Source organism: Ochlerotatus camptorhynchus, unplaced genomic scaffold (genome assembly GCF_037179485.1).
Source record: "Ochlerotatus camptorhynchus isolate MF236.1 unplaced genomic scaffold, CSIRO-AGI_Acam_v1.1 ptg000043l, whole genome shotgun sequence".
In the NCBI taxonomy this organism is placed as follows: domain Eukaryota; kingdom Metazoa; phylum Arthropoda; class Insecta; order Diptera; family Culicidae; genus Ochlerotatus; species Ochlerotatus camptorhynchus.
The window spans coordinates 1,208,214-1,222,945 of record NW_027040534.1 but is presented as its reverse complement, the minus strand read 5'-3'; the positions used below and the strand labels follow the sequence as shown (position 1 = coordinate 1,222,945).

Below are 14,732 nucleotides of genomic sequence, written 5' to 3'. Positions count from 1 at the left end.
TCCACTATTATAGGAACCAAAGTTAGCATACAGTAATTTTTACCGAAATCTCAACGGCTGAACTATTCGGTAAAATTGAGGCAGTTCAACACATGTAATTTTTTTAAAGCTACTTTAAAACAAAATCTCCTTTTAATAACCCTGGAGGGATTGGTTTTGCTTAATGTGCAGAATATGATGGGTTTAATCCCAAGCTCTCCCACAACATAATTAACCGCCATCGTTGGGTTCCGAGAGAATAAAACGCAGTTAATAACCAATAGTTGAATTGTTTAAACCATGCGTTTCGGAAAGGGTGTATACGTGAGCTAGTTTGGAAGACATTGTTGGCTGCTTTCAGAGACGATAGTTTTTGCAGAACTGCAGAAAGATATAAATCGTCGTGAGTACGAATTAATCTCCACGACTATCGACTGTCGTTGGAGTAGTCCTCAGAACTGGCCAAGTGGCCCCCCAGAGTACATCAGTGTTTTTATCACATCAGGCGTAACATTTGATAACGACACAAAGGTTGTAGGGCCCCTTACGCGCGAACCGAGGAGCGCCCACGTAGACCAACAACATCATCGGGTGGGGAAAATTTTCCCCTTCCCTATAATTGTGTTGGTTTGCGTGGGCGTGCTTCGGTTCGCGTGTGAAGGGTCTTGCAGCTTTTGTTTACAAAAGTTTTTGTGCCGTTATCAAATGTTACGCCTGACATATGGCTGGAGTAAATTGGATTATTGGGGTGAGACGGTTCCTTTTTGTTTGTTTAATTTTATTTTAAACAGGATTGGAATTTAAATTTAGGAGCTTGGCTAGCTTGGCAGCTGCCGCTTTTGCTTACTGAGTAGAAGATATCGTGAGTTCACTCCCAAGCTCCTCGATAACGAAACAATTACTATGGTCGCATCGCCTGCTTAAGCGAATCCTGACCCATCTCCTAACAAACTATCCAACTCCGTAGCATCTATGGGGACGTCGGTGAGTCGCTGGCCTCCCGTTAAGTAGATGTTACATCAACAATATCCTTCCTTTCCCCGTAACGGACAAGATGGGCGTGGCCGGAAATGGTAATTATCATGCTTTTCCTGTTCTGAACTTCGATTGGAGAACTATTCACTCCCAAATAGTTTTCCTTAAGCAATCAGAATAAGAACGTTAAAGTTGATACATGACAGTTGCCAGTATGCAATATACGAATTACTTTGTTACACACGCAACGCATGCAACGCAACATCATATTTCCTCATGGACTATAAGAATAAGAATAATCCATCCATTAAAAAAAAAAAACCAGAACGTACTTCAAACATTGGATTTATCGATATCAATTATTAATGTTATTTTAGCTCTTCGATTGAATACAAAAATTAAAATAATTAATCAATATTAACTGGATTATTTATATATTTTAATTATATTGCATTACACATCCAAATTAAAATGAAGCTGATGCAGCAGAGCAAGCAACAAGAATACATAACATTATATACATATATTTATTTTACAGGTTATAGGTTTCTTGAAATATATCAAGTATCATTCGTGCTAAAAATATTTTTTTACATAATATAACCTGGAAATTTCAGTGTTACATCCACCTTATATTGGGATCTGAGGAGACATAGAGCTGCATCTTATTGTATGTAAAATAATTATTAATTTCATTGCAGAAGACCAGATTTTTATCCATATAAATGGTTTTTTCATTTCATTTTATTTCTCCATTACATATATTTACTATACATAAATAAATACTGGGTTGGGAGGGAGCATCAGGGTATCATTTGACCGGACGATTGGAGTGGTATGACAACCGGAGTCTAGGAGGGAATAAACACTATCATTTTCTTTATCCTACCGATTCGATATTGATGGTGTGAATTCTACTCCAACAGTTTCAGGAAAATTGACGCGCCCTTCTTAGCAAACCATCCTGTAGGAAGCTTAATAAGTATTGCGAATTGCGTTATTAGATTTTTTGGATCGTATCGTTGGAAGGAGATTATTAAATTCCCGTGTATTTAGCGTAAGTGTCTCTGATTACGGGTCCACACCTCCGTTTTGGCCCTTCATACAACGATATTGTGAATACAGATCGGTAGCTTAAATTGATCTTGCTATTAAGTGGAGCTGCATACAAGACAAGATCTTTGAAGGGATGGTGGCTACCTTACATACATACATACCGTATGCGTGATAATTTTTGCACCATTGAGCAATGTCAAAATTTTAAAAAATTGTCAAAAATTTCGTTTTCGAGTTTTTTTTTTATTTATTTATTTAAAGGGAGGATGTTTCTCAGAGTCTTAAACTATGTTAATCATCGATCGAGTTTCCACTTGCTGCAATTACGGCCTCCACACGCTTCCGGAATGCACGGCAGGTTCTAATAATGTAGTCTGGATCCATTTCTCTCCAGGTACGGGTCAATGTTTGTCTGAGGCTTACTGTACTCGGGTGGCGGTTTGAACAGGCCTTGGCCTTCATGACGCGCCATATAAGTAATCCAGCGGATTAAGATCGGGGCTGGATGGTGGCCACATATCCTTCGCCTAAAACGGAAGATGTTCCTGCAACCACTTCTGAGTGCGGTTCGAGGTGTGGCACGGAGCCCCATCTTGTTGAATACAACATTTGGCTTCGGACCGTACTGTTCTTTGATCCACGGAAGAACATACTTACTTAAAATCCCGATGTAGACCTCCGTGTTGACCTGGTCGCCTTTTGGAATGAACGTCGGGTCCATTTTTTTGCCATCGGAAGCCACCAATCCAAACACCATAACGCTAGCAGGATGCTAGGTCAGATACACGTTCTTGTGCTCGTCGGCCACGTCTTTTACCGGAAAAGAACTAATATACCGGTCGGTTCTGGAATTTGATACGGGATCGACGGTAAACATGCTCTCGTCGGTGAACAGGATTACCGGATTTTTTCGCTTAAGGAAGTTCAAGATTTTCTTGCATCGTTCGACTCGTAGCTCCCGGATGCGGTTGGTAATCATGTGAGTTTTTTTCCGTGCCCTCGAATTCGCACCGCAATCTTCCTTTACGATCTTCCGTGCCGTAAAGTCACTGATCCCGTGTTCCTTTGCCATTTTCCTTATTGAACGCACTGGATTCACCCGAATCTTCCTTTTGATAGCAGCGATAACCCTCCCCAAGTAACCAAAAGTTCCGCATTCAACACTTCCAAGTTCCATAAAGTTCAAATAAAGTTCCGACAGAACATTCAAGTTCCATAAAGTTCAAATAAAGTTCCGACAGAACTTTCAAGTTCGATAAAGTTCAAATAAAGTTCCGACAGAACTTTCTAGTTCCATAAAGTTCAAATAAAGTTCCGACAGAACTTTCAAGTTCCATAAAGTTCAAATAAAGTTCCGACAGAACTTTCTAGTTCCATAAAGTTCAAATAAAGTTCCGACAGAACTTTCAAGTTCCATAAAGTTCAAATAAAGTTCCGACAGAACTATCAAGCCACATTAAGCAATCCGCACAAACCTTTTTTTGTTACAAAATTTAATGTACGTAAATATGAAATAATCAGTGGCCCGAATAAATCATAATTCTTATATTTATAGAATGTTGCATAATCCAAAAATAAAAAAATAAATTAAAAAGTAATTTCCTGGATTCGAACCCGTGTATTCGGCATGTGATCTACGATTGCTAACCTCTGCGCCACAAGTGTGATGGAATACCATGCGGGCAAACACCAATTTAAATTCATCAAGGTGTTGTGTTTCGTATTCAAGTCATTCAGCTGGCTCAGAAAACTCCAACAATAGGCGGGACAACAGCTCACTTTAATATATTTCAAATGACGTAGTGGTTCGTGCTGAGACTCTCACGCAGAAGGACTGGGTTTAATTCTTTCGACAGCTCCATTACTACTACTAATGCTGATAAATCAATACACATCAATACCTGCCTTTAGGAATAACTTTCATAAAAGTGCGAACTAAATATAGAATTGGTGTAGAGGACAAAAACCTTTTTTAATTTATTTTCTAAAAGTTCCGTTCAAGTTCCGCCAGAGGCTGCTTAGAATGCTCTTCAATTATGGTACCGGAACTTTCAAGTTCTTATAACGACTTAAAAATGAGGCTGCTTAGAATTCTATAGACCATCTTCAACCAAGGTGCTTAAGCCATAAATAGCCTTTTATCAGAACTTTTGGTTACTTGGGCGGAACCCGAGCTGACCTCGGACGACCTGTGGCCACCTTCGCGGATAGTTGTCCTATCTTTTCTCGGTCTAAAACCCTTTTGACGGTCCACCGGGACACTCCCACGGCGATTGAAATGTCTTTTTGCGACATTTGCGCGTGGGACAAATCACGAATACGCTGCCACTTCATCATGGTGCAACTGTTACACTAAGTAAATCATTTTATTTTATACGCAGCCTACTACCATAGAGGTAACTCTAAGACCACTGGGTCCCGAAGAAAATCATTATTATTTTTGGCTCACTCAGTACCAGAACAACGGTCCCAAGCAGTCCCAAGCTATTTCACTCACCCCTGCATGTTCTGCATGAATCCACACACCCCTGATGTTATCTGTCAAACTTTCATAGCGAATCAAAACAAACATAGTGTAGTAATAGAATTTCAACTAGAATAGGGTACGTTAATCGTTTGCTTGGGACCAATAGGCTACTAAAGTGGTGAGCCTATTTAAAATCGTTAGTTTCGTATTTATTGTTGCTACTACGGTATGAGCTATAGGTTACGTGCATGCAAAGAAAACCGAGGGGGGCGACACATCCAAATCTCAAGTTTAGATGCTCAACAAATCTCACACCAGCGAATCAATCTTCGAAAAATCTTCTTTTATTTGGCGCATCTACTTGCATCGTGCAGCATCTTTTTGCAGGAAATCTTCAGAATCGTCATCAATCTTCTTTCTGTCTACTCAGCGTGCGCACAGCTAGTCACAGCAAAACACAATCTTTTCTGCATCGTAGATAGAGTCGTCCCCCTCGAAGAAAACCACAGGTGCACAGGTGAAACGGGAACCTTATTTGTACGTTGGTGCAAACATTATCACGCATACGGTACATGTTTTGTTATTGAGCTCGTTGTTAGTTATTTCGATAAAAAATATCGAACACAACTAGCGGCGCCGGTGGTGTAAGGGTAAGCGTGATTGCCTCTCACCTCAAAAGCCCTGGGTTCAATCGCAGTCGGCGCCGCCAGGATTTTCTGAGGCATAAAATCTCTATCACGCACGCCTTCCTTCGGAAGAGAGTAAAACCGTTGGTCCTCGGTCCATGAGTTGATGGGTACTCAGTACGGAAAACAAGATCGACGGAAAACAAGATCGACGGAAAACAAAACAATGAAAAAACAATAAATTCTCGGTGTTCAACTACCGCAACCACTGGAAAAGTGTTCCTATTAATGCAAAATACAGTGTTGCCTACGGAGCAGCTGCTTGATCATGTCATAAGTTTACCAATCTCTTAAATAATTAATAACTATTTTCTGTCTCGTTTTACATAGAAACGATCTTCAGCAAAGTTGTAGCTGAGAAAATTTTCTATAAAAATAGCTATCGAGCTGTTTCGCATCTCAATATGGAAAATAATTAGAAGGCAATGAACAAAAAGTTAAGATTTCCCATAGTAATTAACATGTAAACTTCAAATGGTTTGTGCGAAGTCTGTTTCTAACCAAATGAGTTGTAACTTTTGGAGGCTAATCACGACCCGATTTGAAGTCATTTAAGCACTGTAGAGCGAAAAAGTCAAATTTTGCATCAGTCTAATGGGTTATATTCCAAACCCCGCTCAGTTGGAGACTTTTCTTATGTCTCATCCTAAAAGTTTGAGAAGAATTTCACAAATCCGTACAACTTGCCGAAGATATTGCTCATTATACAGCATCCAATAGTTAATATTAACAAGAAACATTATTAACCTGATTATTTTCCTATGGATCATATGGGCCCATCGATAAAAATATCCGTGTTCATATTGCGTCATCTGGATAATACATAAATATCAGGCATAACATTTGATAACGGCACAAAAGCATTTGTAAACAAACATTCTAAGACCACTTTACACGCGAACCAGAGTACGCCCACGCAAACCAATATCACTTTCGGAAAGGTGATATTGCCTTAAAAAGTTTGTTTACAAAAAATTTTGTGCCGTTATCAAATGTTACGCCTGATATGCTTGGTAGCTACTGTGTTACCTGACTTATAACGAATAAACCAATTTTCATTGATCGATTCTCTTCATCGACTCTCTCTTTCATAAATAACCCGGCTACAAAAACGTTTCCTGTCGTCTTTGTCCTATTAGATGCTAGATTGTTGCTTCTTCCATTCAATTGTGTGTCAAAAATATCCGGTAATATCTTAACACGGAGAATCGATCAATGTCTATTGAAAAGTGACGCGAGAAATATGGATACCGATAAATCAATAGACAGGGGGAAATGGATGTAATGTCGGCCTAAATGCTCCTAATTTGGGCCCATACATAAATTCTGCAATCGACTAAATTTTCAATAGCGACCAAAAATATCCATTAGTACCGCCCCAATGACGCGTTTATCTGGATAAAATTGATAAATAGCAGATTTTTAGCTATGGGCCCAATCATAGATCCATAGGCCAACATTACAGCCATTTCCCAAAGTTCAGTGCCAATATTTCAAAGATGCGTAATTGATTTTGTGAACAATGGCTTTAGCCGTCGATTTCTCGCAAATGAAATTTGAAATTTTGGCACTGAGTTTTTCTATCACAAGCCAAAAATTAAAAATTCTACCTTTTCACAATCTTTCAAAAAAGATACGCTTAATTTGGCGATACACTGTACGCCATAAATCAATCTGGTTGTTGTGTGGTTGGAGTCGGTGGAGGAGGAATTATTTAGGGATGACTAGAGAAAAATATGCGTGAAAGCATCGGGAATGCGCTCCCGGGTGTAGTGATTTGGTGGAGTACCCCAACAAACAATTGCCTATTGAAGAAACGACTTCTTGACGATTTTATTCCACTTCATGCTTAATAATACTTGTACTATTTTTAATAATAACTTGTGATCAGGCTTTGTTCACACAAATCTGGAGAATTTATTCAACCACAACATCGAAATATTTGGTGTTGAATAAGGTGTGTCGAGAAGCTTTTATTCGACTTACAAGAGTTGTAACAGAGCTTATTCGATCAAATTTTTGATTATTCAGCGTTTATTAGACATCATTCCTTCCTTAAACAGCGATGGTATAAAGGTGTATATAGACGCTTGATTCTCATGTGAAATAATGTTTAATAAGACACATTATACATTTAATTAAACGATTATTCAACTACGGGAAAATTAATCCGAAAATGAAAACGGCACAGAAGAGCAGAGTTGTGTTCTCGTTAGTGATTGTTGTGTCATTTATTTCTGTCGAAGCACGCACCCACCACACATATAGAAAATTTATTACATACATACATACACACACACATGTCGTTATATGGGATTCGAACCATGACCATCCGATCACCAGCCGCTTGCGTTGCCATCTGAGCTATCCTAGATTACATCATTTAGGCAGCTAAATAAGCAATAAAAGCTTGAATCTGAAAACCTATCAGCACTTCCAGCCGTAACTCTAGCTAATTCAAGGAGATGTGAGAATGAATAATTCATTCATAGTTGTTCTACATGAGACCAACGTTACCTCTCCATCTCTCTAATTTCGATGGAAAGGATGCTATTCTTTTCGATAGATCTATGAATTGGTTGTCGTGAGCGATACGCTTTATGATTACGATTTAAATTAATTAGGCGTAGAAAATAAATTAAAAAAGGGTTGAGGTTGGGATTGAACTCACGACCTTCTACTTGGAAAGCGGAAACGGTAACCACTATGCTACCAATTTCGGTTTGTTGTTAACCTGAAAGAGTGTTGTGGAATAATGAATGAATACGCCGTTTGTGAAGCATTTACAAAGCATGCAATTAAAACATGGACGCATAGTGGTATAAGAGCTATTATACTGACTTTATTCACCTTTATTCAGCAATATTGTTAAGCAATGCAATGAAATCTAATAATGGAGCTAGAAAACATTTATAAGACGTTTAATAAAGTATTTTATTAAAGCAATTGAAAACAGTCAAATTAAAGCGACAATGTATGCGCAAATTACACTTATTCAGTTTGTTATTAGATCAAACTTCTGGTTCTGAATCAGGAAGACAGTCAACGTTTATAAAGCTTTTAATAAGTAAATTAATCATATTAGAGCAAACGGCGGAATAAAGGTGCATCTATCGATCTCAATGAGCTTTTTTCAGCACATAATTCGACATCCTGTTTTATTCAGCATTGTACACTGTTATACAGAATTTATTCAATGTGTATGCTTATTTATGACTGTGAATTGTTTGTTGGGACGTTCCAGTTGAAGACTGTTGAAAAGTGTATTTGTGGTGATGCAAATTATGGTTTAGATGACGCATGGCTTCAAACATTTTATGTATCCAAATAAAACATATTAAATACTAAATACGCACAGGGCATCGTCTGCTGACCATTGCCGCGGATATATCGTGGGAGTCCCAGGTACCCGGTTCAAGCTTTAGTTGGCGGCGGTGGCTCTTCTTGACCTTCTACCCCCTGAGTAGTTAGTGTGAATAAGGGCGTCTATGTGATGTTTTGCTGTACCTGTTGTGGACATCTAGTGCATCCTGTTCCCTTAACTTGTTGAGGACACCATGTCTTGCCTCAAAAGTTACCCCTTTTTGAAGTACTAGTCTTCACAACATAAAGGACACCATTACGGAGCATGAGATTTGATCAAATTATTCGCAGTTCTACTTGTACAACGGCCCCGGCACACACACACACACACACACACACACACACACACACACACACACACACACACACACACACACACACACACACACACACACACACACACACACACACACACACACACACACACACACACACACACACACACACACACACACACACACACACACACACACACACACACACACACACGCGCACTGTACGCCATAAATCAATCTGCGAATGATGAGAGAAAGTAACATTTTCTTATCATCTGAAAAAAAAAACTATAATACAAGACATTTTTACACCACAATGCAACAATGCATCTTAAGACTTTGAACTTTTATTTCTCTAAATTATTTACTATAAGAATAGAAAATTTTATTGTGAAAATAATTGTACTTTTTATTTACAACCAACCCTAGACTTAAACCTAAAACAGTGTTTGCTGGTAACCATGTCATGTGATTGCTAGATCGAACTCATCAGTTTTTCCAAACGAAAATGGAGAAGTAGAGCGCCACTCCAAACATCAGCACTCCTAAGCCGAGAAGTGCGTACGCGGTGTAGATTCCTGCTGACCGTAGCGTATCGATGTACTGTTGGTGATAAGCGATTCAAGATTAGTGAAGCTCGGAGTCTATCAGTTGTAAATATCAGCTTAAACTGAAGTTTATTTATATAGAAGCAAACGAAGACCATAAAACTGATTAGTTCACTTGTGTAATTACGAAATACTGTTCAAGTAAACTCTTCCAGTTTTGCTGTGAATTAATCTAACAAATCTACTGTTGTAAAATCAAGCGACGGCAAGCCTTTCAAACCTCTATGCTATTTACATAGAACTATTTTTCGGCTCGTAAGTCCCAATTGGAATTTGTGCCCTCAACTTAGTCTTATTTGAGCGCCTATATGCCTTTCAAGAATAATTTGAAAACAAAACAAAAATCGGCATTCACGAAACCTTCACTGTTCAAAACAGGGCACTTTTCCCGTCATTTTGAAACTACTAGGTACTTATTTTTTATTGGGGACAGTTTTTCATGCAAAACATAGGTCAATTTGAGCGTTTATTTCAATAGATATTTTTTTTTCTGATCCTGTATGAAAAAAAAATAAAAAAAATTGTTCCAGACTTAAGTAGGGTGAACGCTCCGATAGTTGCGGTAAGTTAGAAGCGTTAGGTTCCTATAGTTGTGTATTGTGTCTCCATGCACAACTATAGGAACCTAACGCTTCTAACGTAACGCAACTATAGGAGCGTTTCCCCTAATAATGTGAAAATGACGGGAAAAATTCCCTAGTTTGAATGCAGAAAATTTCGTGAATGACGAATTTTTTTTAAATTAAAGTTATTGATCAAAGACACTGTGCTATACTAACTACGCTATCGGGAGGCCTTAACTACCATTATATAGGAATTCCACAGAACGTGGGACCGTTATGCGAATAGCGGAAGTAATCTAAACTTTCTAACACCGACTTACCTGTAGATCATCGATTACATCTTGAGTTAGAACTACTCTTTGCTCAACCCAGAATGCGGGTATAACAATATCAGGTAAACCGTTAGTAATACTGAAATAGCAGAATACGAATTAATATTGATATGACAACAACTACAACAACAACAAAACCGTAACTCACTCCAATCCATAGTCCTTCACATGTACATTGTACTGTAGTCTTCCGTTGACGGTCATTGGAATACCCGAGAATGGATGGATGGCGTAACGGAACTCGTGTGCTTGACGCATAGGACTTAGTCCTGTCACAGCATTCAAGTAGCTAGGATCAGCTAGATAAAAGTGTGGGAAGCTAACCAAAAGTGGTGAACCAAACTTACATCCTGATACATCTAGCACACCAGGAGCAAGAACAGGACACTCGTCAACAGCAGCGGTACATTGGCACTCGGTTTCTGGGAAGTTGTGGCCGTTATCGAAGACTCTATTATCGCCCACCCAAAGTTTTCCTTCGAGGCCATTCAATACAAAGTCACCTTCATACTTCAAGGTTATGGCTTTGCATAAATCGGTAATGAACAGGTTAAAGTCTGGAGGATTTCTTGTCTGCGCACTGGTCATCGGAGCATTAACTGCACCAGTTGAACCCCGCACTCGTCCGCATAGTCCACGATAATGTGGAACTATTGGCTCTCCGTTCCAAGTTCGCATCTCTCCAGTATTTGTCCACATGTCTGTGCCAGTATTCATACGGAAAATTCCATCGTACTCTGCACTGGTATTACGCTCAATAAAGTATCCAAATCCATCCCATTGGGGTATGTCCAGGCCTTCTGTTAATTCAGGTACTGCTTCTGCTAGGTTTATGAGAGCTGCCAACAATCTATCTTCAGTTCCGTCGAATAGGATATCCTTAACCAGGACATTTTCGTAGGCGATGCCATCTACTAGATCATTATTGTTGAGTAACGTATTCAAGAGAAAATTAAATGCAGGATCATGTTGAACCACTTTTCCGACAGTCTGGGGAAATGATCTCGTTAGTACACCAGAACAGATCATTAGCAATGAATACCTACCATCAACATCATATGCGGCGTGGTGACTCTGTCAGTGTGGAAGTCTCCAGTCGATTGCTCTGGAATATAGTGCCAAACTCGCTTCTGTTGGAAGGTGATGGTATGATCGTTGTTGAAAGTGTGATTCACTCGTTCCTGAGTCTCACTGAAGACATATGGTCCCTTTTGGACAAAGTTCGGTCGAACATTCGGATTAGTGATTTCTTCGGGATTCGTCCAATCCCATAAGTAAAAGTCGAAATACATTGGCACTGTAGATTCCATCCAATTTTCGTACACTTCGGTACCAGGCTCCATCACAAATTCCTGAAGCAAAAATTTGTAATATAACACGAATAGAGACATCACTGAACTTATTTAGTACTCACACTTCTTGCCACGGAATCTACAATCGCTGGCCATCCGAAACCGAAAAACGCTGCAAGACCAAAGATTAACACCACACCCATGAAGGACCAAACCTTCTTGGCGGTGTTGGAACAGTTGCAGCAGCAACACATGTTTCTCCAGCTTTGGATTGACTTTCAACTTCTCAACTGTACGTTATGCTGATCACTGTCAAAATCAATTTGGCGGTTAATCTACAGTGCAGTTTGGTTCCTTTTGGTCTCAACGCTTAACGCCCTCTTACCCCCAGCTGTGATAGCGCTGTAAAGATAACACAACAATTCTATCGTTAACCTTTTGTAATCTTCCATATCCTTATCTACGAATTAAGTACGAGATTTATGTTCGGTACAATGTCATATAACGCTTTTTAATGGCCAAAATCCACATACAAATCACATATCGTTGCACTGTACTTGCATGATGAATTGCTTTGATTAGTGACCGAAAACGGGTTTTAAATAGCATCACAGGGTGATAAAGATGATTGTACCACATCAATTGCGATAAACACCATTGTATAACATTGCGACTGTAAGCTGTATGTGGCTGGGGTTAAAGTTCTTTTCGGTTCACTGAAAGGGAATTAGGGATCTGGTATAAATTTTTGGCATTTTAATTACACACAACACTTATTATGACGACTTTTTGGATCTTAAAATAATAAAAAAAAACTTCAGCTTACAAGGTTTTAGCTAGATACCTAGTATGTTGGAGACTGCGGATGGTGATGGTGTCGTGGCACCGAATCTCGACCTAGTAAGGGATGTGGCCGCTATCGACGGAAAGCCACCGATACGGTAGGTGTCGGCGGCGTTGGTAAGGCTGAAGCAGGGTATCCAGTCTGTTTGAGGCTATGGACAATAGTGGTCTTGTGACACAACATTTTGACTTAGTAGAGGATGTGGCCGCTCTCGACGGAAAGTTACCGAGGTGAGGGCGAACGCTGAATGGTTGCACACGGGAGGAGCATGGACGACGGTGAACTCGAAACGCCGAATAACCGTTTGTATTGACTTCGAAAATGGAAGTGCGAAACCGTCCTTGGGCGAAATTGCCAATCTCACCAAGACACTTCGCTGCGATGGAAGCAAGTTTTCAGGTATCAGAGCAGAAAGCTTTATTCATCAAGTTTAAGTCAGAGGAGTCTGCGCGTTATGCACTAAGTAACAACAGTGTTGAATTAATTTTCCATTATGCGGATGGAAAGTCAATGAAGGTACGTATGTCACCACCGGAGGTCCCGAATAATGCTCTAGCGTTGGTGTTGGGGAAATACGGAAAAGTGGAGCGTATCGTTCGGGAGAGATCCCTGCTGAACTGGGCCTTGACAAGCACACTGGTGTGTATATGTACGCGAAAAAGAAGATTCCCTCATCGGTCCATGTCCTCAATCAGAAGGGACACATATTTATGAAGGAAACAAAAACAGGTGTTATTTATGCAATAGGGAGGGCAAGTTTGTCTAGTATACATCAGTAAGGCTGGTAGGGTAAGTCTCGAGGTAGGTACACACTTAGTGGACAGTTGCACAAACAATTATTTTTATTATAAAATCATTCACAATTTTAGACCCCTTTGTTCATTTTGATACCGTAAGGTACTGTAACATGTTCGTTGTTTTTTTTTTGTGTACAAACAATGTCGTATGACAGAGATTGTGTTATGATATTTTAGTTTGGTACTAAACTTTGATAGCTTGTTTTGCATGTGTCGGAAGCAAAGGCAGTCATTTATCATAGAAAATTCGTCGACTAAAGTGACCGCTTACAACACTTATATATAAAAAAAAAACAAATGTTACCGTTCGGTAGCAATTCTTAGTCTCTTATCCAGTAGTCCTATCCCTACCTCCCCGTGATTGCCTTGCCGGCCAGGGTTGTAGTAACCATACAGATGCGTAACTAACCCCTGTGGAACCTTGGTCGTATGCTGTCAGGGAAGGGATAGAGCTGTGCACGTTGGTCCTGAGCCGAGTTGGAATATGCCCAGAATTAATAACAAATAATCTTCGACGGGCTTTAACTCCGCAACTTCAAAGTCGTTGCGCTGCAGGAACTGCAGGAACCCCTCTTAGAAAATATGGAAAAGTATCATCTGCGGCATAAACGCTCAGGTAGGACGTGAGGTAATGTACAAGCCGGTAATCGAACCGAACAACAATGGGGTGGTAGTCCGAAGTACCTTCTCACCCCGCAAATAATGAAGCCAGTTGGATAAAGCCACTAAGAGCCATAAAGCCACTTGAAGGTCATATGACCTAATTAAATAGCAGCAATTACTGCGCGATCACACTTCTGAGTGCCGCCTACAGGGTTATCTCTCCAATACTATGCCGCTGTCTATGGACGATAGCAAAAGAGTTCGTGGGGCCATGCCAGGCGGGATTCATGGATGCCTGCACGGCCACGAACCACGATTCGGCTGGTTTTGTAGAAATGTCGCGAATGACGCATTTCGCGCCAAATCGAATCGAAGCTGGCAGCACCCTCTCAGATTTCAATAAAATTTTCTGGATGTGTAGACTTTGACTAAATAAACACTTTTGCATACTCAGTTTTTCCAAAATTTATCTAGACTAACATTTAAGAAGGGCCAAACTTTTTCTGCCGATTTTTTTCTAAAAAATATTATGGAAAAATGACAACTCCAACAAAAATATATTGTATGGATGACTTTTAAGAAATTGACCAAATTATCGAAAAAAAAAACTGAAAAAAATTTCATTTGGGACTTACGCTGAAAAAAATCGATTTTTAAATTTTAAAGTCGATTTAAAAAAAATGGTCATGTTTGATTTGAATGAAACTTTGCCTCAAGATAGGTAATTATGTTTACTACCATCCGTCGATACATTGCGAGATGGGCACTTTTAAGGAAAAAAAAGTTTTTCTTACAAAAACTTTTTCATGTCTGAAGTGATTTTTTTTTATTTGCCATTTTCACACAAAACTAAACCAGTGAAGCACAAAATCATCTCAGAACCCAATGAAGC

General features: G+C 39.5%; 1 protein-coding gene across 1 annotated transcript; it reads right to left on the bottom strand.

Moving 5' to 3' along the window:
* Positions 1-9,200: 9,200 nt before the first annotated feature.
* Positions 9,201-11,916, bottom strand: LOC135714052 (protein croquemort-like). Its single transcript, XM_065237323.1, has 5 exons — positions 11,719-11,916; positions 11,351-11,656; positions 10,453-11,294; positions 10,293-10,383; positions 9,201-9,404 (listed from the first exon to the last, which is right to left on the bottom strand). The coding sequence occupies exons 1-5, from the start codon at positions 11,848-11,850 to the stop codon at positions 9,291-9,293; spliced, it is 1,485 nt and encodes a 494-aa protein (XP_065093395.1). The 5' UTR covers positions 11,851-11,916; the 3' UTR covers positions 9,201-9,290.
* Between the last annotated feature and the right edge of the window lie 2,816 nt (positions 11,917-14,732).